Source organism: Teleopsis dalmanni, chromosome 2, assembly GCF_002237135.1.
Source record: "Teleopsis dalmanni isolate 2A chromosome 2, ASM223713v2, whole genome shotgun sequence".
In the NCBI taxonomy this organism is placed as follows: Eukaryota; Metazoa; Arthropoda; class Insecta; order Diptera; family Diopsidae; genus Teleopsis; species Teleopsis dalmanni.
The window spans coordinates 187718693-187743064 of record NC_051847.1 but is presented as its reverse complement, the minus strand read 5'-3'; the positions used below and the strand labels follow the sequence as shown (position 1 = coordinate 187743064).

General features: G+C 28.8%; 1 protein-coding gene across 1 annotated transcript in view; it reads right to left on the bottom strand.

Annotated features, from left to right (window-relative positions):
- LOC119676390 overlaps positions 1 to 24372 on the bottom strand; it is a 66237-nt gene that overhangs the window by 16995 nt on the left and 24870 nt on the right. The window contains exons 6-9 of the mRNA XM_038087627.1: positions 20100 to 20177; positions 17767 to 17823; positions 10486 to 10540; positions 7602 to 7759 (exon numbers count right to left, since the gene is read on the bottom strand). Coding sequence (XP_037943555.1) covers positions 7602 to 7759; positions 10486 to 10540; positions 17767 to 17823; positions 20100 to 20177 — 348 coding nt within the window. The remainder of the gene's footprint in view (positions 1 to 7601; positions 7760 to 10485; positions 10541 to 17766; positions 17824 to 20099; positions 20178 to 24372) is intronic.

Here is a 24372-nt window from a genome sequence, read left to right as displayed (position 1 = left end):
TCACTCTTTTTTTGTTTGCAATATTTACAATTTATTCGAATATTTCTGACTATTGAAAGGCACGGAAGTAAAATTTATTTCTATTTTAATTTAATTATATTTTTTTTAAATATTTTTTAGTTCGATATGATACTCTGTTGGTTGTGTTCAGAACAATAAAATTTTTACATCAATTAAATTTAAAAAAAAAATGAAAAAAATTGACAAGTGATGATAGAATTGTCGCAATTTAATATTAAAAAATATATTTTTTCTCATAAAATGAAAGGGAGTAGAGTAGTGTATGTAATTGTTGTGAAATCGATCATTTAGATTCTCAAATAAGTTGAGCGTGACTATTTGAAGAGGACAAAAAAAAATTATATTTTTGAAATACGTGCTTAACACAGTTTCCAACCAATGTGAATAAAATTTACGACTATTTCAATTCTTTATTTGAGAAGACAATTTATTGCGCTATATATAGTGCATAACCATATTTTACAAAATATGATTAATCTTTTAAATTTGGAAAAATATATCCAATTATAATAAAAAAATAACATCCATCATTGTTTTAAATAAATGTATATATTTTAAAATAATTTGTATAAAATAAAATTTAACATAATATTAATATAAAATAATATGTATAAAAATAATAAATGGTCTCTCTTGAACACAGTAAAATATTTTTAATTAAAAGAAATACATATCTTTTAAAACATTATATATATTATATTAACAGTAATATATTTAAATAAATAAAAATAGTGGAGAATATATATTTAACAGAATCATTGGAAGCTTAGAACACTCGTTTAAATTTCTATATAAATTTCTTTTCACTCTTTATTTAATGCATATAAGTAGAAGACTTGAATATCTACCATAATAGCAGGAGATATACAAAACTAGGTTAGTTTGCTAGTATAATGTTATCGTTATATAAGTACATATACAATTTTTTAAACATTAAAAATAAACACATAATTTAATAAATTATGAATTCGTAAAGACTTAATAGAAAAGGTTAACGATTATAAAAAATTAAGAGTCCCCGAAATTTTAAGTGGAATAATTAGATAAGAATACTCTAAATCAGTATAGCAAAACATAGTTATTAAATTAAATATAAAAATGACAAGACAGTTTTTTTTTTTTTCAATAAAATGGTAGATAACACAATATCTTAAAACCGTTATTATGAATACTAGACAGTAGAATTGTGAATAATTTTCTTAAACCATGCTCTGTATCGGATAACTAAGTAGCAAATAGCCCTAATGAAGAAAATAATGAAAACTCAGTTCTGTTCCTGTTATTATTTAACAATATGTAATATTTTTAACGTTGAATATGTTTATAAATGGGTTCTCTCTATACATAAATATGTAAGCATCTTTTAGCGTTTTTTTTTCCATTTTTGAGGCACGCGGTTGGTGCTGTTAGCTGTAATTTCTTTGCATACAATATTATGAAATTTACATGGCATTACTTAACTTCAAGATTTAAATATTTCAACGTTGAATACATACAGATATATTCCCAGATATATCTAAGCTAAATATATCTAAATGTTTTTTTCCACATTTTTTGGGCCTTTTTTTGGTGCTGTTAATTACATCTTTTCTTGCAAAAAATACTTTGTAATTTAGAAGGCACTTATCAATGTTATTGATGAGATCTTGATGTTGATTTAATTATTTAATATTTATATGATAATAATTGATAAAATTGTTCAACGAACGCATTTTAGTTAGGGATCTCACAGAGATTATATAAAATCATAACAGGCCATTATCATTAACAAATCATGAGAGTTGAAGAACAGACGTAACTGTATAATTACAAATTTTATACTCTGAATTTCTAAAAAAGGAAAATACGGCTGGTAATTATCTTCCCTACATAAGTTTATATTACCCAATTTAATATAAATCAGATAATTAATTAAACTAAATGCTTTTTCCGAACATGTGCACAATTAGTTGAGTATTTTAAGTAAATATTTACTTAAGTTAAATAAACAAGAAAGAATTGTTGTGTTTTTTAGTATTTTATATTATGTATTATTTACATAGTGATTTATTCCACTATGACAATTAATTAAAATAAATATTCTCTTGAAACAAGTAGTTATTTTAAAATTATCAAATGATTGTAAGTAATCATTGTAAGTAAATATTTACTAAAATTAAGTTCAAATATTTACTGAGAATAAAAAATTTGTGTTATCTTATATTAATTATTAAATGAGTTATTATATTTATTATGAAAATGACAATTAATTAAAATATTTTCATTAAAAGTATGTCAACACTGTAAAATTTAAATTTGTACTTTTAAACTACTTCAATTTAAGGAAATTCAATATTTATTAGAAATTAAATCATATAGATGTCCAAAAAAGTATAAATTTTTTGGCCATTGTATTGTACCCTAGACTTGATGTTAACTTATATGACAACAATATTTCAGGTGGAATAAATTTTAAAATAAGTATATTACGTTGTACTCTCTAATCCATAGATGATCAATATTTAATTTTTCAAGCAAAATGTTTATAATGAAATTTGTTTGCCTTCCAGTAATATTTTAAGTCGTTTAAGTCGTGGTATAATACTTTTCAATGGCATACAATTTTTGGATAATAAATTTTTGAATTTAGTCAGTCAATATCTGTATAACATTAAGAGAGATCAGAGAGAGAAGTGTGAGAGAGGAGAGAGTGAGAGTAGTCTACTAGACAGCTCTCTATAGCTACTATAAAAAATGCTTTTCTTAATGGTGAGGTGTTCTCAACGCGAAATATAGTTGAAATATAAATCTCTTTTTTTGTTATCAGAAAATCAGAAATTAATAGGCAATATATTGTTCGAATATATAATTCGTATATTTGTATAAGGAAGAAAAGTAGTCGTTGAAAGAAAGAAGATATAACACTATTAAGCATAAAGATATATGATTTTATTGGATTCTAGTCCTAGTCTTTATACGAACCCTACTATTAAGTCTTCATGATTGTGCGTTCACTGCTGAACTAGAAGTAGCTTGTCTTTTTTAATGTCACTGAAATATTTCTTTCACATCAGTTCTATCCATATAAGTCTTAATCCTTTCTATGTCGATATTTGACCACACCGATTCATGGGTCAATTATTTTTGGAATACTATATAATTCTACTATAGAGTATAAAGTATGGGAATTCTCTGAAGATATATGGGATATTTATATGTTTCTTTCATAAATAGTCTATAATCGGATGTTTTTGATGGTTTTAACCACAGTTTATGCTTGTTCAAAAGAGAGTGACCACATATCACTCCAATTATTGCCTATAAATTCTATCTTTAGTGGGTATTTGCTGTTTTTCTCAGACAAATTTTGGAAGAAGAATTTGGTTCAGTGAGATTTTTAATATCATATTATCATAATATTATATTAGGTTATATTAAATTGATTTTTAACGTCAGTTATGTGGAATAAAACTATTTTTTTAATATAAACAATTGTTTGTAATAACTAGTTATAATTATTATTATATTAATAAATTAATAAATATTTAAATTTTAATTAAATTATTAAATTTTATAAATTTAAAAATTACTCTATAAGTTGTAATTTAATGTAATTTTAAAGACGGAAGTGACTATTACATTTAATAGAAACTGTATATTTCATAATGAGGTTTTTATCGAGAAGTAGTGAATTCCAACAACAAAAAACCTTATTTTTTATATATTATTTTAATTAATTGAATTTTTGTTTGACCATTTAGCTTTTTCGAGTATTGCCAAATACCCACCACCAGTGGTCTTGGAAATAATTCTTGTAAATAATTATTTGAGACTGCAGATACCAAGGGTTGTACACTTGCCCTGTCAAATATGAATTACTTTATTAAATTCTTAGTTATAACTGTAGTAAATATTGCTCTTTCTAAGAAAATTTTGTGAACTGAAATTAAATTTAATTTAAATCACATTGATTTCAAATCAAATATAATTGAATAAATAAGGTTATGCGGTCCCATTGCAAATATAATAATTTCATTTTAAGTTTATTTAAATTAATAAAAACTGCAACAGCTTAGCATTGAGCATATTCTAAACTATATTTACATATAAAACCAAACAAATGCAATAAATTATAAATTTGTCACAATTCTAATAGCAAAGGATTTAGAATTTTTTCAACCTAATATTCCGGAATTCCTTCATGAACATGCAAAATAGGAGAGTACATGCACACAAAAGCCACAAATTTTAGCAAATTTGACATCAAAGTAAAACCCATTTTATTGAATTTCAGTTGGAAGTAGAAAACCAATGGATAAAACCCACAAAATCAACCCAAATCAAAAGCCACAAATATCTACAAGTTTGCAAAGTACTTAAGAGCCAAAAGCGAAGCAAAAAGATAAATAAGGAAGACTTTTCAAAAATTATGTAAAATCGAAGTTATTCCCAAAGTTAGTCGCAAAAAAGGCAAACTTCTATGCAAACCCAACGATAAAAAATTCATAAAAAATTATGCAATTTCACTTGTCAATAAACATTTAATAAAAATCTATAAAAATGTACTTGTAGATTGAAAAATGATTGCAACAAATTCAAAACTGAAATGGAAAACAAATTCAAAATCAATCCACAACAAAAAATAATTTAGCGAATAATTTAATAAAATGTTTGCTAAGCAAAAACGAAGAAGAAAAATTGATAAAAATTGAAAAGGATAAAAACTCCCAGTGAGTAAAAGTATAAACTTTCGCTATGTGAAATCAGCAAAGACAACGAAATGAGCAACTTGCGTGCCGCATTCCAACAGGCAAGGAACCAAAACATGGAGCAACTTCATCAGTAAATAAACGAAAAATGCAACTTAAGTCGCACAAGCACCAAGGAACTTAAGCAGCAGCCAAACAGCTTAGTTCGGCAAAAAAACAACTGCAACTACAAAAACGTTATACTACAAGACTCTCTACATACAATATAGATATGTATATATATCTGTATTGTAAGATAACTGGAAGATTCTTAAGTTGCGGAAGATATAAAGCAAGTAAAATTGACAAGCGTCAACGCAGTCGCAGCGATAATCATGGAAAATAACAAAGACGAATGTGCCGCATAAATTCAAAAAGCGATTTTGTCTATTTGCAAAGTGCTTAGAAGACAGAAGAATCCGCACCATAAAAAGGATAAGAGAATATAGTTTAAAAATTGAAAATATCTCAGCTTCCTGTAAAATAATATAAGTAGACCGCCATTGATAAATTCAAGTACTCACTATACTATATACATTTTGTGGGTGTGTGGAGATACGAGATTTTTATTAGTGCATTGAGTCTCTATTGCGAGAGATTGCTTCATTGATTTCAATTGCTCGACTCGTTTGAGATAAAAAAAAACCTATCGAAATTCAGAAGTCAAACTACTGCATGTTAAAAAAATTGACTTTATTTACTATTCCTTACAAAACTATTTTCAATCTGAATATTCTTTGTATTGAAAGCCACTTGCAAGTGCATAAATCACTTACTTCTGGTGCAAAATCTTTAAATTCAAGAAAACTCTTACAAGCTTTGAAGTATGTCTCAGCGTGCACTTGAATTTTAGAGCTCTACGAGCTGTGATTTTTACACACTTCAGACTCATTTGAATAAAGTGTATTTTAGATTAGTGAAGACATTTATAATGTAATGAAAGAGATATCTCAGATAACATAAAAATCATATAAATTTATTCTATGCAACAAAGAAAAAAATCAGTTTTGCAATCTTGGATATCACTCTGTGATGATATCAAAATAAGACTTAATGCTCACATTTTCGCAATTAATTTGACAAATGTGCTACTGAGATTCAATATTTGTTAGTGTGAAGGTTGCTAGAAACTAGTAAATAATTGACGTTTAGTACAATTACCGGCATGAAAGACATAGCAGCATCAGTAAACATGAAGCAAACCTTCTTTCCAAATATGTCAACTTTTCCAAATCAATTTTTCTTATTCATCTTTATGTAGTAAAGGTAAAAGCAATTTGTCATAAATTAATAGTTGATTAGGTTAAGTTGAGAAGGGTGCATGCTGAATCAATATAACCAATCGGAGATATCTACTGCACATTGTGATTCTCTCCAGCTAGTCTGAAAGATGAGGTCCACCAACCAACGTTAACTCCGTATATTATCCTTGTTGAACCATGTTTACACCACAAGAGACCAAACTAAAAAGATTGAACAAATGCTGACCAATACAACCAATCGGAAACATAAATTAAACATTGTGATTCCCTTCAGATAGTCTGAAAGATGAGGTCCATTAAACCCCGTTAATTCCGTATATTATCCTTGTTGAACCATGTGGTGTAAAGGAGATAAAGCTAAGAAGATTCAACAAATGCTGATCAATACAACCAATCGGAGACATCTATTGCACATTGTGTTTCCCTCCAGATAGTCTGAAAGGTGAGGTCCACTAATCCTCGTTAAATCTGTGTATTACCCTGGTTGAACCATATGGTGGTTAAGAGATAAGGCTAAGAAGATTAAATAAATCAAGTTTTGTTATCTCTGCTAAGCTAGTGGATAAACTATTTCAAAAACATTAAAGTAGCTTGGTAAATAGTTCTTACCAAAATTTTAGAAAATAATTAATAGATTCTATCTTTTCAACTTCTGCCCAATCTACTTGTTAAAATACGGCACCGTCAAATCAATAGCAAATAGTGCAATAGCCCCTACTATACTTTAGTAAATACATGAACTGCAGTTTTGTTAAAATTTGAAAGGTCCATCTAGTCTAATCTATAAAATATTAGTAACCTTACAGTTAACGCGATTAGCTCAAAAATCGTTTGTCGCTGTTATGGTAAATTCGTCTATGTTAAGATTTATTTGTATTTTCTAATTCTTCTATTTTTCTTTTATTTTTCTATGATCTTCTAATTTTGCTTCTTCTATGCACTTATGCTCCTTCTATGCTCCTAGTTCGGCTTTTTTTTAGCCTAGTAGAGAATAGCAGCGGTTTAGTTATCACACAGTTAGGCATAAAATGCTAAGTTTTAAAACTGACTTTAAAGGCTGATGAAAGCGATTACATTTGGAAGATCTACTTTTGGGATATCCGACGGCTCATTAGTTCGTAGGCTTTCAATATGGAATTTGTTAGTTTTGCCAATACTGGAAATGTTTATAAAAGTGTTTCATTTTCCTTTTCTATAGCTCCTTTTTTCTGGTTGAAAGTAATATTGTACTTTGTAGATTATCAACACTGGCCCCAGTTTTACTATTTCGATCCTAGCATATATTAGAATTCTATTACACAGTTATTCATATAATAAAATACAGCTTTGCCATGCTAGTAGGTATTTATTACTGCCGATCGTAGTCTTAAAGAAATAAGTAAATCATAATTTGTAAGCAATAATGACTAAATATTAAAAAATGTAATCCTTTTAGATATGAACTTTAAGTTCATCATATTTATATATGTATATAAAAATATATATGCCTATAATAGTCTGTTTATTCGATCCGTAACTATAATAATATATATAATAACTTTATTCGACTAATCCATAAGTGATTAAAATAACACATATAAACTTAATATACCTGTATTGTAGCCGCTGGACCACAGTTTAAACCTGACATTAAGAAGTCATCTGGATCACTTTCATATGGTGGTTCGTCATACCAATGTCCTTGATGATGTATGCCACCAATAGCGTAGTGAGGACCTCGCACCGCATCATCATACATATATGTATCATCTAGAAATACAGAAATTGATTTTAAAAAATTATTTAACTATTAGCATATATTAACATACAATCTCATAGTTTTTTATAAAAATTATAAAGTCCTTTAGAACAAATAAATAAGGTAGAAAAAAGTTTAAAATTAGAAATTGATGGAAAGATAAAAGTACTTACAAAAATTTAAATACTATACAATATTTGGAGGTTAATGTGTAGGAACACTAAAATAACAATATAGGACTAAATGAAGTTGTAGTTCTAAAATGTAAGCTTAAGAAATTTAAAACAAATTTACAAGCACTTGAATATTATTATTAAGAAGTATCTTTCAGGGATATCATAGCTCAATAAATAGGTTGGGAAAAGTTGGTTAAGTTGGAGTGGCGTTGTTGTTTCCTAGAAAATCGAATGAGTTCAAATAAAGGCAGTTTGTAGTACCACTGTAGTACCATTGTTGCTTCATACATGGATTAGAAGGTTAGTGTACGACCAACGCCGAAAGGCAACGACTTTCTCATTAGGTAAAGGCGTACCAACCTAACAGCTTTGTAAATTTACCTTAGTTTCTTACTTTACAAGCATACAGCTCGATCAGGCCAGTAAGAAAAAAGGTCTGAAGATTTTAGATCTTCTCCTAGCCAGAAATGGGCATTGACACGGAAGGATGGTTGTGTAAATTCTTATAATTAATATTCCAAACACTTACGATAATTAATTTTTATATTCTTTATATTTAGCTAATGTAATTGTTATTCTAATAATTGGTTAAGAAAGATTTTACGGTAATTAATTCAAAATAGTAGATTTAATTTCTAAATTTTTCAACTGAAATAATTACAGTACAAAAAAACAAAAAACAAAAAACAAAAAAGGAAAGAAAGGCAAAACAAAACAAAACAAATGCAACATTTAAACTTTTAACAAAGGATAAATTCTCTGCAATTTTTATGAATTCCTGACAATCAACATATGATTACAAAAGCTTGTCGAGAGGAGTGGTTGAGTTAAATGTCAAAATGCCGAAAAATATGCAACAAAAATTGTACATTTGCAATATTGTTTTACGCGCTGTTGCACGAAAACTTTTATCCTTTTTTTTTGCAACTGCAATTGCACAGCAGCACTAACAACAGCAGTAAAGGATACAAAATTTAACAATAAAAAATTTTGCTAGTCGACTTTTGTGAAACATTAGCATGCATACGAATATGAGTAAATAATTTCAGTTGTGTGTGTGCTGTGTGAGTAGATTTGCATGTGTGATTCTACGGGAGTACTTTTTAAAAGGCGGACATAACATTTTCTGCTCACTTATGCATGAGAGTTAACGTAGTTGCAGACGACAGCGCAGTGCTGCATTTTACGGTAGTAGCATTTGCAATGCAACCGAAAAGAGTACAAATAATTCACAAAAGGCACAACACAACTTCAAGCAAAGAAAATTTTGTGCCATGAAATTTGAGAAAAAAAAGTTATTTTAAATTAGTAAAAAAAAGTTTGAAATATTTATGCTTTTTTTTCCTCCTTGAATACTTTTATTTTACTTATTATTACTTTTAATATTTTATAAAAATATTTCTTTGTTTCGTTAGTTTCCATTGCATTCAGTATATTTTTTAAGCAAGCCGAAATTTTATATTATAAAATATCTTTTAAAAAATATTTTTCAAATAACGAAGTAGAGAAGAGTTTTTAAGTATTTTTATGCTTAAATAAAACTTTAATTTTTTATACATAAATAAAGAGTACAGTCTTCCAAACAAAGACTACTCATAGGTGTACAATTTTTGTAAACCAAATTTTCCTTCGGAACTACGGCTATAATACAATTTACACAGAATGTGTATTCTTTACTTTTAGTAATTATAAAATAATATACTATATTTATAATTCTTCTTCACTTTATTTATATTATAGTATATATAATATGTTGTGTCTTTAATTCAGTGTCTTGTATTTAATTTTAATATCAAGATTTTCTTTATGATTATGAGTTTTCCGTTTTTTAATATGCTTAGCTGTTTTATTTCATATTGTTAACCCATTTTTGAACTAGATTTCGTATATATCACTATGAATCATGGAGTTAATTTTGGAATATTAATTAAGCTATGTATACCTTATGTCTTTTTGTGGAATATCTTTCTTGAAAAAACAAAAGTTCGTAGTCGATAAAAGCTCAATTAAAGAAATGTTTTTTTGGGAAAAATATACGACATTTATAATTTGAAAAACGAGAGGGAAATATGCAGTCTAACATTACAATGTGTTAACATGCGAAATTAAAACGTGTTATTTTGTTCAAAGTATTTAGATCTAAAGTTTTTGCAGTTATACTGTAGAGTGCTCCGCGATTGTACAAATCCAATGTTGTGCAGAATTTTTAGGAAATAATTTAATGAATGTGTTCAAGCAAATGTCACATCCACCTAACAAAACCCAGTGTGACGTTTTTCTGTTTCTGATGGTAATATGAACACTTCGAAGGTGATATTTCGAGTCAATTACCATTATAAAAAAAATATTCCTGGTAGGAATAGAAAGCCTTATCTAAATTAGTGTATATAAAAAATATTTGAAGGTTTGCCTAAGGCGCGTCGTATGTCAAAAAAATATCTTGAACTCATATATCAATCTTTAGTGCATTAAATAGTTTCTAACTTATTTGTCTAATATGTATTTTGTACTAAAGTGGTTCTGAAAATTATTCTAACCAATAATTTAAGTATAGAACTTACCTATTCTTCCTTCACGACTCATTTGTAAAAGTCCTTGCCGTATATCACGCAGTATCTGAAATATAAGAAAAATATTTGTAAATTTTTTAAAAATGCAAAAAAACTCTTGCTTAATATATACTATATAACATATGTATTGTATCTATACAAAAATACATATTTGCTACACGTAATTCACTTTGAAAAATATTATTACAGCTTTTGCTTGAAGAAATAAAATTGAATTAGTTTGAAATTATTTCTCCTTCAATCAGTATTGAAATAAAATTGATTTTTAATATGAAATAGCTTAAATTTATTTATATTTGTTGCAGTTCTTGCAGAAAACCAAGTAAATAAGAGTGTGTGTATCCTGTCCAGAAACACAGGTACCAGCAACACTCGCATATGAAGTTCGAAATGAATTTCCAGAAACATACGTGACTGTTATCAGCAAGTAGCTAAAGTCAGTGCCTGCCTTATTAGATGAAGTCAGCACTAGAAGAAGCAGTAGCAGCAGCAACAGCAACAGCAAAAAGGACAACAACAATGCTTGTGTGGAACAACATGACTGACTAGAAAATATCCTTTCGGTCATAGCAGGCAGGCAGTAGCCTTTGGAGTTGAGTTGTGATGTGTTGTTGCTTAAGGCAATTGGTTTGTTGTGATGTTGTCTTCTGAGTATATAGTTGTTGTTAGCATTATTGTTGTTGTTTTTGTTGTTGCTGCTGCTATTCTTGTTGCATTACTGTTGCACTTTATATTGCATCATTGAAGCTAAAAGTATAAACTACAAACTACAAAATTCCATTTTGTAAACTGAAACGTACAATTTTATTTTTCACTTAGTGCCAATGCATAACATAAGCAACAATAAAACATGAAACATAATAGTGAATGTGCCTTGAATTTTAATTTGTAAAATAAAACAGAATACACAACCAAAAATCTCACACATGCCCGAACATATTTAGATTTACGTATCAGGATGCAGGATATTTATGTGCATTTATTTGTGCATTTTGTATACAAAAAATTAGCTAAAAGCTTTTTGCCTGCATTAAAAATGCATTCAAATCCTAATTTACTCTCAAACTGAGTTTGTAAGTTTGCGGATTTATGTGATTCTATTGTTTTATTTATGCCAATTTTTACTATTATATGGCTTAAGCAGGAGTAAAAAGTAAATAATTAATAAAGAAGATTGACTTTTTATCTATAAAATTTATTTTACTACCCCAGAGCGCTGTGCTAATATAAATTTCGAGTGTCATTTGGTATGCAGTCACTTTCTCAACTTTGAAGTGTTACTCTTCCTTCAGCTCCGTCTGGTTTATGACCAGTCTCTCGTCCAATCACCTTTTGCATAATTACTGACCAAACAATGGAACAGCAAATTGCACTCATTTGTAGAAAAATAAATATTTTATATGTGTGCTAAACATTGCAAGGTACAAGGATATATTATGGCAAATATATACTAAGGAAAAATGTTCCAACAGAAAGTACACATAAAATGCCTCAATGACAATTTAACTGTGTCTCTGACATATGTATTTGCAGTTTTGCTTATTTATTTTGCTAAAGGGGTGTACGGTATGTGTTTGTAAGTGAATATATATTGTCTATTCCGTATAACAAATGGATACAATAGGAATAGCAAACACACAAATAAAGAAAAAATAACAATTATAATCATTTGCTCTGTTATATTTGCGCAAAGGATGCTTTAAGGATACCGGATAAAGCGCTTTCATTTGCAGTATTGTTGACTGCTTTAAAAACTTGAAAACTGGTTGTAAATGTTATTGTGATAGTACTGTAAACAATATCGTCAATAGGAACTGTTGCTTTATGGGACTTGATTAAAGTTATCATATAATCATATAATAATCATAGCAAGAATTCAAAATAACTTTCATATATCTGATTTATTCATTTGGAGTATTTTAAAATAATAATTGACATATTCACGGTTCAACATATCCGAAAGTAAAGAATGTTAGGTTCAGGACATGTTCCATGCCCAGCCCTGTGCTGAAAGCAATTGAAATATTTGGTGGGATTTAATGTCACTAGTTAGAGGATAAAATATTGGGCCTATTATAGCTAACATTGATTTGAGTAACATTGACTTGAATAAAAGGACCAAATATTGGTAATATGGTAAGGATTTGCGGTTTTTTGATACATTTGTGAACAAAAATTTTCTTAATTGAAGGTAAGATTCAATTAACAAATTGTTGTCCATTATTATTTATGGCTTTTTGCCATTTTTCGGGGAGCTTAATAATTTCATTGCTGTAGAACTTAACTGGCTTATCAGCGAAAAGATTGACATGGCTCTTTAAACCAGAGAGAGTTGGAGAGTGAGAAAGAGAGTGGGACAGAAAGAGAAAATGAGAAATGGAGAGAGAGAGGGAAAGAGAGAATGAGAGAGAGAACAGGTGAAAGAGAGAAGGAGAGAGAAGGAGAAAGAGTGAGGGAGAGAAAGAAAGAGAGAGAGAGAGAAAGAAAGAGATAGAGAGAGAGAAAGAAAGAGATAAAAAGAGAGGAAGAGAGAAGAACGAGCGTTGAAATGCTAAAATTTCAAATCAAGCTTCTTTAATTAGTTCCGAGTCATCAAAGATGTGTATGGTTCGACAGTTTTTCTGTTGGCTAGTTCTGTTAGCTTTCATTAATTGTGTCATTTCGGCGGTCCAAACATTATCGAATTTACTGCTGTACTAGGCCGGGCTGGAGCAGTTTGAATTAACCAATTTTTTTCTATCTCGTAAACATTCGACAAAACGTTGTGTGTTGTCAATTCAGGCTTTGAAGTCGTTTGTGGAGGATCATCGGCTATTAACCAAATTACTTGCATTGCATATTGTCATATTTAATCAATTTTTCATCGCGATTTCTTTGCGTTTTAGCAGCGATTCACATAACTTAATTTGACTAATCAAATTTCTCTACGTTAATTCATGTGGTAGCCGAACACCGAGTGCCTGTACAAAACCTGTTTTTATTAAATAATTTCAAAACCTCATTTAAATGATTTTTAGTTATCTCTTGATAAATATCTTTTGATAGCTTGGGTGTTGGTCGTGTTGGATCAGTTGTAAAATTTGACTAATGAATATATCCCCTCTATAACGCGGTAGATTCGTTTTGCATTATAGGGAAACACGTTTTAGGGGTATTCCCGTACATCCCGTATACAAACGTGCAAAGGTTTGCGAAGCTAATTATGAACGGTACAAATCCCCGCGTTATATGGGGGAATGTTAATGTTATACTGAGGATTGAAATCGCGTATAATGAAAAGGCGTTAAAAAGGTACCGCATTATAGGGGAGATTATTGTAATTAGCCATATATAGCATAATATATAATAACATAATTAACTATTTTTAGCTAATTAGTGGAGCTAAATTTTTCATTAGTGGTGGAATTCAAAACACTTCATATTAGTGCAAAATACATAGTACAAGCAGATATTATGTTTTGATTATTTTTTAAAGTTCTACAATAATGTTTTATTTGATGTATCCCTATATCGTTACATATTGCACTTACACAAATTTATTTAAAGTAATACGAAATACATGTTATTTTAATTTTAAAATTATTTATTTATTAAAATAAATTTTCATTTTCAAATTCGATTATTATAATTATAAGATATTTAACTTACAGTCTTCTTTTATAGAAAAATAGATTACTGAAAAGGATAAAACAAAACCATTGCTTGTTTTAAAATTAATTACAAAAATATTTTTAATTAAATATTCAACAATAGCTACAAGCTTAGCCAAAGAATTTCCTTAATTAAATTTCCTTAATTAATCATAATTAAATTTCTTCACTATTACATGCTGTAATATTCGAAATAGATTTCTTTAGATTAGATTTAAAAATAAATTTATTTCAAATATTTTAAATATATTATTATAAATTTCAAAACATATATTTCTCTTCAAACAAATTCAAGGACTTTCTGACTTTCAGCTTCTATTAAATAAACTCTACACTTCAATGCAATAATGGTGCCCTAAATGAGTTCTCTTTTATTAAACAAAATCTTTAGTTATAATTTGTGCTAGCAATACATAAAATGTGATATATACATACATTTTATACGTAGACAGATAAGCAGCAATGTCCTTGGTAAATACTTTATTTCTAAGGATATTCTGTTATACTTAAGTTGCAGCATCCATTACAATGCTTACCAAGCAAACTAACAAACCATGACTGAGTTGAGTGTGTGAGTGTGTGTGTATTTGTGTGCTAAAGTATGTTCAGTGTACACTATTAGCTTAGCACTTTTTTGGTTAAAAATAAAACACATTTTCATGCATTTTTAGCTGTAAATAATGTTGCAGACAATAGGCAGTCATTACACAAAACACAATTACACAAACACAAACACAATAATGCTAGCCAACATTTTCATACCATTGTTAAGAGTAACCATCCTTTAGTGCATTTGAGTGTATGTGTAAGTGTGAGTATTTGTGGTGTTATTTGTGTTTTTTGTGTAATTGTAAGTAAAATAAATGCTTTATTATATTTTAACGCCATTGAAGTGTAATGTGAATACATACGAGTATTTATTATAAAATATAAACACAGCTCTGTGAATAAATATTGTATGTTAGTGTAAATGTTGCTACTGTTATTGTTGTTGTTGTTATTTGTTGCTGTGTTGTGTATGTGGTTTAGTATGTGGTTGCAGTTAATGGCATGCATAGCAAGTAAAATAATTTATTTGTGTGTGTACTTTGTGTTGTTGTGTGTGTAGAGTGTGTAGAAAGTGAAAATTTGTCATGTTATTTGCACTCAGGTGAAATAATGTGACTTCATATAAATTTAAAAGGATTTCATTACGTACACTTGCAAATTGCTTTTATATGTAGAAATGTGTTTAACATTGAGTATGTTTCATTCTAAGTAATTTACTTTGCTTACATCAAATATATTTCAGGCATTTATATGATAAATATCACAGCAAGGATAGTTAATGTGTATGAATAATTAATGTTCATCATACGTCCAGTTTCCAAATTCACTGAATGTCATTAATGTGTGAATGAGTATTTCATGTGAAAGCAGAAATATTTTAATATTTGCTGTGGTTAGTATTCAGATAATTTAGAAATTTACTGTAAATTTCTAGAAATTTCTAGTAATTAAAGTTATAAATATATTTCAAAACTGTGAAATAACTCAAACAAATATTTAAATCACATTTGGAAATAATTACTGATGTTTAAGGACAACACAGTACTTATCTAGAGAGCTATGCGAAAATGTGTTAGTATTATTATATTGATTCTTTCAAAAACGACCACAACTAATGTTATAGTAGTGACGATGAATCTAATAATATTGAGAACTAAAATTGAACATGTAATTTAACCACTAAAAGCTAAGAAACTGCCAGCCATGGATGATTTATAAGAAGAATCAGAAAAAAATTGTATGACATAATTTGGAAGCTAAGTTCTAAAGTAATTTGGAAGCTATGTAAAATATGTAATATGGTTTATAAATATATGTACAAATTTAGTAGTTTTCTAAATAATACGAGGGCGGTTTGATAAGTCAGTGACTTTTTGAATAAAACAAATTTTTTTCAGCAAATAAACATTTTTTTATTATTTTTCTACATAATCACCTTTTAGCTCGATACATTTTGTCCAGCATTTTTTTTATTCCCTCCAAATAATAGGTTTTCGCAAAGCTACCGAAACGCGTTTGTTTCGGTAACGACTTCTTCATTCGACTCAAATCTCTTACCGCCCAGCCATTTCTTCAGGTTTGGAAGCAGAAAATAGTCGCAGCGGGCTAAATCTGGAGAATATGCTGGATGGGGTAGCAATGCGTATCCCAATTCGTGGATTTTGACCACGAATGCTTAATCAGCACACGAAATTCACTTTTTTGCATTTTCGTAAAAATTCACGAGGTTGTCTGTTTGAACGGCTATCAAACACAAACTGAACGACGTAGCTTACAGTTGACGGCAGCACTGGTGCATTTGGAGTAACTGCGCGGGAAATTCAAAAAGTCACTGACTTATCAAACCGCCCTCGTAGTATTGTTAATAAAAATAATAGTTTTAATCTATATTTCTTTCTATGTTTTAACTGAAGGATGTACACGAACTACACCATAATCTGCTTAAACTTGATAACGAAAAATATATTTCTTTTCACATTAAATTATAAACTTAAATATATATCTTTGAAACAAAAATAGGGAACTTTAGAAATTCATTTTCAATTCGTTGAACTGTGTTTCTAAATAAAGCTGTAGTATATAAGCTCGTTCTTATTTATAAAGCACGGCAAGTGCTTTGGTTAGTGTCACTAATTAAATAAAAAGTGACAAAAAACTTGGAACTTGAGCAATGAAAGTTTGTGCAAGCTTGGGTACATAAAGAAAAATACGACGGGCACAAGTTCTAAGCCTGGCACTTGCAGTCCAAAGAAATTATATACAGACTATAAACTAATTAAGAAATTCGAATATTTCCTAAGACTACTAACGATGAGTACTTGGCAAATTAAATAAAATTTTTTGTCCTTGTTTTTTCTTTGCTATTCGAACCCGTCTAGCTTTTAAAAAGTTTCTTTTCGTCATAAAGATATTACTCTCGGCAAGAAAAAATTAACAATAAATATAATTTAGAGTTACTGATAGGGTTGCCCCTGGGTAGAATAGATATGCAAAACTAAATTATAAAAATTTGGCAGAATATAGAAGAAACGAAAGAGTTTAACTTTTTCATATAGCTTTGTTTTGTTGCTTATATTTAAAGGTCTTTCAGTGATGGATAGACTTATTTATAGAAAAAACTCATAATAGCAAATTTTATCACCCATATTTTTTAGTTTTATTTTTCTCCATTTGTATAATATTGTATAAAATACATTATTTTTAATAAAATATTTTTAAAAATAGTAGCGAAACAACAAAATTTTATTACTTTTAATTAATTGAATTATTGGCTAACCATAAAACTGTTTTAAGTATTGGCAAATTGCTATAAGCGATAGTCATTTTGGTAATATTTCTTGTGTATAAATATTCGTAAATAATTTTTACCAAATTCGAAACTCAGTATTAATGTTAATTAATCAAAACTGACCGAAAACCACTTACTGACTTACATACTTTAAACTTTCAGTTTTCCTAATTTGTTGTGAAATTTCATTAATAAACTCACATGCTGTGTTATACTAGAATATTTATTAGTTATTTTTATTGTAAAATTTTAATACTATTTTTATATTTCAAACTTCAAACTTACCTCCTCATGTTCACGTTGAAATTTTTCCTTCTTGCGCATAGCTTCTTGCACTTTTAACTGCAATAAAGATAAAATTTTTGTATGATAACAATTACCCAAATAAGTTTAAGTAAAAGTTTTTAGTGCATAAATGAAAAATAACTTGCTTCAGTTTGAACGTCAATGAAATGAAAGAATAAATTAAAATTGTTGTTAAAGTTATTTCTCTTATTTAACTGCCATTTCTGCCAGGCAAATTTTTTATTCTTAAACTTAATATTTGAACACACTTAAGTGTAGTGTAGTGTATGAAGTAAAAAGAATCTGTCAAGATTTTGAATATTGCACAAAAATGATAATGCAACTTTATCTTAACATGTGGAACACGGTTTTTAAGTACTCACATACATTTAAGGGCTTCTTTCTGTACAAGAAAGATGAAAACATGAACACAGAGTATGAAAATTTTACTAATAATTTTGGTAAAAAGTTTTGCTTAGCAACAAAGTTGCTGCAACATCCTTCTTACAACCGCAACAACAGAGCTAATAAGTGGCAAAATATGTATGTAAAATGACTAAGTACCGTTCTTGCATGCATGAATTGACAAAATTTAAACAAAAATAAATAAAAACACAAAAACAAAAAAAAAAAAAAAATAAAAATAATGAAACAAACTTTAGGGAAAAACTGTTTGAATTTAGCAAAACTTTTTAAACAGTTTTTAGTCATAGCATACCACGAAGCAGCAATACTGAAAGTTAGCAGCAAAGTAGCACCAGGCGGGCACATAGCACAGCATAATTTTTGTGAACATGTTAGGCAATAAGTTTTTTTCCCAACTGTTTACTCTATGCTATGTGCTAGGTGTTGCAAGGCAAATTAGTACGAAAAATAAATAAAATATTAAGCAAATAAAATGAACCAACAAAATGACAGCCGCTAAAAGTTTTTGTAGTTTTTTACCTAAAGATAAACAACAGCAAACGCTTCAGAATATCTTGAGCACATTAAAAAAATTACAACAAAACATAGATGCCATCAAAACGCCAACAGTGAAACAGCTGGAGTTTGGAGCTGGAGAAGCGCTGGCACCAGCAGGAGCATAACTTTGGGCACAACTTATTTATGCAAAAACTAAGGTGCACAATACCAAAATCTGCTTTGCAAATGTGGCACCGTTGTTAGCAAAACTTTAATGGGTCTCCGTCTTATTTGCGCCCAAAAAAGTACAAGTCCATGAAGAAAAGAAGGTAAAAAATTGTTTTAGTTTAACAAATATGCATAATATATGCAACACCACTTACTACTACAATAACAAATAAAGTACTGTACAGTACAAGTATAATATTATTAAAGGCAACACTGTTGCTGCATATACTCCCTTCCTACTATAAATGGCGCAAGGAACTGATACACAAGAGTTCGACTATTAACGTTAAATTTGTTGCTGGAACCACATCCCCTGTATCTTCCTCTCCAAGTATATCCGTATAATAAAAGATGACGTTGTCATTAATAATGAATGTCGACGGCAATGAACTTTTTAAGAATATTTTTTTTTATAAATTCAACGTGAATGCCGTAGCTGCTGTCGATATTGTTTTTAATCTTTTATTGTTTTTTTGTTGCATTTGTTTTGTTTAGTGTGGCAACACTTGTGCTAGGACTGTCATTAAGCGCGCTTCTGTTGTTGTATTAAAAACTTTGTTTAAAAATTTACCTATGCACATCCGGAGTAGGCGATATTTGAAAAACATATCCCATAGGAGGTGGATGGGGACACCAATTCAGTGCAGAGCATACACTCAATGTTTTATAATAACACCAGCCGTTGGCTTGAACTTTAAAGGAAAGCATAAATATTTATTTGTCTCTGGCGATTGCATGCCCAGTGTGGTGTGCTAAATTTTATAAGGATTTGCATACGCAATGTTGCGAAAAAGTATTGAATTTGCTAACGAAAGATTTTTATTAAAAATGGTATGGAGTACAGGAATATATGAGAAAATACTGAAGGAATTCTTACTAATAATATATAATTTCATTTTTTCAAATAATACTTTATATATTTTAATGGTATGAAGTACAGGAGTACTTGAGAAAGTACTGAATAAATTCTTACTAAGAATAACATTTTAATTTCATGTTTTCAAATAATACATTTTTTATCTCAATTATGATATTTTATTTAATAATTTTTAAAAGTTTAAGAAAAGGCATCAAAATTACTGTATGTAGCAAAAATATTAATAATAATAGTAACAATTAGATATAAATCACGTATTTTTAGATCCAATAGTAACATCAATGCCTTTTCTTCATTTTTTTACATTTTAAGTTATTAAACTTACTCTATGGATTGTCTCTTCAAAGCTTTGGTGTTGTCCTCCATTCATTGTTTGGAAATGTCTCAGTCGTTCATTTGCCGCCTAAAAATAATAAAAAAAATATTTTTAGAGTAATTTTAAATAAGAAATCTGAGCATTAATCAGATTAATATATATATATATATATATAAATATTTAATATAAATACATTTATACGTTAAAATTAAGTGAGATTTTAAAAAATATTATCTGTAGAAATCGATCATATAACACTTCGAATATATAATAGTTGATATTAATATGTAATATTCAAATATGGAAAAATCATTTAGCAATAAATTTCTATTAATTTATTGATGCTTTATTGATGAAAAACAAAAGGACTTTTCATGCCATTGAAATTTGAAGATCTACTTTTCAACATCTGAAAAACGATCTTAAAGGTTTTGAACTCTAATCCCCTATTGCCAGAGACACAGATATCTAGGAAAAATAGTTTGCAGATTTAAATTCGAATTATCCAAAAATCGGTAAGAACATAAAAAAAACTTTACTTTTATCATAGTTAACCAACTTATATATGAGTCTCAGATTATTGTCATAAAATACTTTGTCATTTCTATTGATCAGTTCTGGTAGTTCTGTTAAAAATTCAATAAAAAATACTATGTTGAAAATCAGCTAAACGATAAATTTTTGCAACAAATCGTGACTGGCGATGAAAATGGACTAACTACGATAACTCCGAAGGCAAAAAATTAAGTGTTCATCAAAGAACAGCAAACCGAAACATTCATGGAAGTAGAGTTATGTTGCATATTTGGTTGGATCAGAAAGAAGTGGTGTACCATAAGCAACTAGAACCTAATGCAACTGTTAGTGATAAATGTCAGAAACAAACAATTGATAAATTTGAACTATGCATTGAACGAGAAATGTCCGATTGCAATCAAGAAATAGAGTAAAGTGATATAGCTGCAGAACAATGTTCAATCATATGTAAGTAAAGTAATAGACAAGTAAGAGAATTAAAAAATATATAAGAGGCACATAAATGGAATATTATTCCTCATACTTCCTATTGACCAAATTTTGCTCCATTAGATTATTTTTTATTCCGGTCAAAGTAAAGTACTCCACAAGATCAGCACATTAGAAATCACGATAAAATCAAAATTGGCTGAATGGATCGCACCGAAATCAAACAATTTTTTTATTCTATTATCGATACATAAAATTCTGTTACAGATCTACTACTTATAAGATACTGTTTATAAATATATTTATAAGTCACTTTAAACTTATAGCCTTCAAACTATAAGGATGACAATATAGTAGGCATATCGGTGTCGGTAATTACTCTATTGAAGATTTTTTCATAATCGTTTTTCATTTTATTTTTCTAATGTTTAACAACTTTTATAAGGAAGAATAAGGAAGAATTAGAAAACACTGAGTATACTTTAAATTTAAGGAAAACTTTCAAAATAATTTAAAATTTTTTTTTACTATAACAACTCATTAATTCAAAGATAAACATACCATACTTATATCTTGTATGCCATAAACAATGTACCAAAAAAAAATTCCTTGAAAAACATAAAACTTACTTCAACCTCAAATAAAAATTTTTTGAATTATTTCAATGATTTTCAATAAGGAAACATAATACCCATGTTACCTTTAAGATAACAAGTCACAAAATGACAACAGCTCGTAAATCAGGAATAAATTAAAGTGAACCTCGAGGAACAAAAGATGGCAATACGTGCTTTATCGTTCACTACTGAAATATAAAATACAAAATCGGTGGAAAACATTTACGAGTTCTCACACATTTCAGTAGCATTTTTCGCACTTTTAAAGTAAACTTTTTTCGGTTTCATTCAGTTTTTAATTAATAACATTTCATTAAAATAAATAAGACAAAGGTAAGCGCCGTGGTTGTTTATCTGCAGCGCAACCGTTTCGGACTTATACTTAAGTTTAATCCTATTTGTGGTTTACGGCTGGCAGAATTAATGAATCCTTTTGCCATTTCAGGAAAACCTAATTTTTTTCTTCACTTCTGCTCTTCCTTGTGCATTGTAATTTTTTCTTAAGTAAGCAATTCCAACCTCTCACATAAGCCCCTTACCTAGTACATTTCTTTATTTCCTTGTGCCTCTTTTGTACGAAAATATGTAAAGAACGAAAGAATAAAAGGATATCTGCTTAACTAATGTGATTGTTGGTTTTGTTTTCTTATCATAAATATCAAATCACAACATTCTTTATACTTTTTATGAGCTACTGTTGATGAAACACAGCAGCTTTTGCTTTTAATTATATATCAAAAAATTATTAAAAATTTATATCCCAACTCAGCTGCCACAAGGTACTCGTACTCTTCCACTAAAGCGGAAGCTGAAATAGCTTCATTTAAAAAAAATCTTCTCGTTTTTTTTTGGCGTTGGGTATTTAAGTTCATAGCTAAAGTTGGAAAATTTGTATACTAAAAACCCCGAGTCAAATTAAGAAATTTTTTTTTTATAATTTCTTATCTAGGAAATAGGCGTGCATCTTACAAGTAATTTACGTGCGTTTAAGCACACATTTTTTTATCTGCCAGTACGGAATTTGCTTCAACCTCATCTTATATACTTTTTGTACTGTTTTATTTACTTGAATTTCCTTGGTCTTGGTGTTGGTCTTGGAGTAGGCGACCTTACTCCTCCTGCATAACTCTCTCCGTACATTCTTTGGATTTCTTATAATTTTTCTAAGCAAGTTCAAAAACGCTTGTTACATGAAAGCATTTAACACCAACGTCATCACCCCAATGGTTGGTCTAATCAAAGACAAACAGTGTCCTGAATAAATCCTTTGTGTACGCGCAGTAGATAAAAGCAACGCGTTTAACCTTTACATTGCAAGGATGCTGTTGATTTTATTTTATTTTATTTTTTTTTGTTTTTTCTTTTATTTTTGTATTGTTGCTGCAGGAGTGGTAACAAAAATTTACATGTCCCTAGGGTTAAGATTAAACACGGCAAGAAAAGGACGTTAAATAACAAAATAAAAATAATATAAAAATAAGTTATAAAAAAAGAGAAATTCCTGTAAGAATAAAGCAACCGAAATTGTCTCAAAAGAGCAAAACGAAAAAAAAATTCCAAAAATTGCAGCCAAAGAAAGACTACAGAATTTTGGATGAAATATTTATATGGTCATAAAAAATATGACTCTCCCTCGTCAAGGAGTTAGGAAACTTATGTTAAACAATTTGTAGTTAAGCGCGATATATACAATAAATTTAGCATAAAATAGTAAAAATTACGATAAATAACAAAATTTGTTATGTTATTTATATATTAAAAAAATTATATATGGGAACTATAGCAGCCGTAAAAGAAGACGTCCTAAAAATACATTCAGAAGAATATTGCAAAAGAAAATCGAGGAGTTCGGAAAAACGTGAAACAAGCTGACGATTTCGACGATAAACAGAATCAGATGAAAGTGCTTTATTGAGGCCCTATGCTCTAATATGAGATACAGGAACTGATGATGATCATGATGCAATAAAAAAAAAAATAAAAAATATATTATAAAAAGAAAGAAAGAAATATTGAAAAAAGAAAAATTCTAAATAAGAACGAAGCATTCTTTCAGATACTTTCTTTGAATGTTACAATATTCTTTTGGACAATATTCCTGATTATAACTTCGGCTATATTGATTCCATTTATATTTGCAAAATATATTTATATTTTAAATATAATATCTGTATTATTCTACCTAATAGCATTATAAGTTGTAAGTTCAGTTCAGATCTGATGAGATTAAGTCCATACAAATTCTTAACATACCGACATCCATTAGTTAATTTATAAATAGATTGAAGGTGTACACGACAAGCCAAAAAATACATATGGAAACAAATGAAATTCATTGGTTTAATTTATTCCATGATGATGGTAAAAATCTTGAAGATAAGGACGGTGTAACTAGATCCATTAGTAACGTAAGGTCTGTGAGCGTGCCGTATCCAAAATTAAACCAAATAAAGTGGAAAGATTAGTATTGCAAAGACATGTTAAATATATCTCGAAGTAATCCCTCAAGCAAGTAAACCATTGAAAACTGAAAAAGGTATATGCTAATCACCAGAATAGTCAAAAGATAGTACATTTTTTCAGTTTTCAAGAGGCCAAAATTAACAAATATTTTTTTCGATTTAAGGAGACTCGTGTACAGTGAATTCATCTCAGAAGGTCAGATAATGATTGTAGAATATTTTCTGAGATTTCCACAA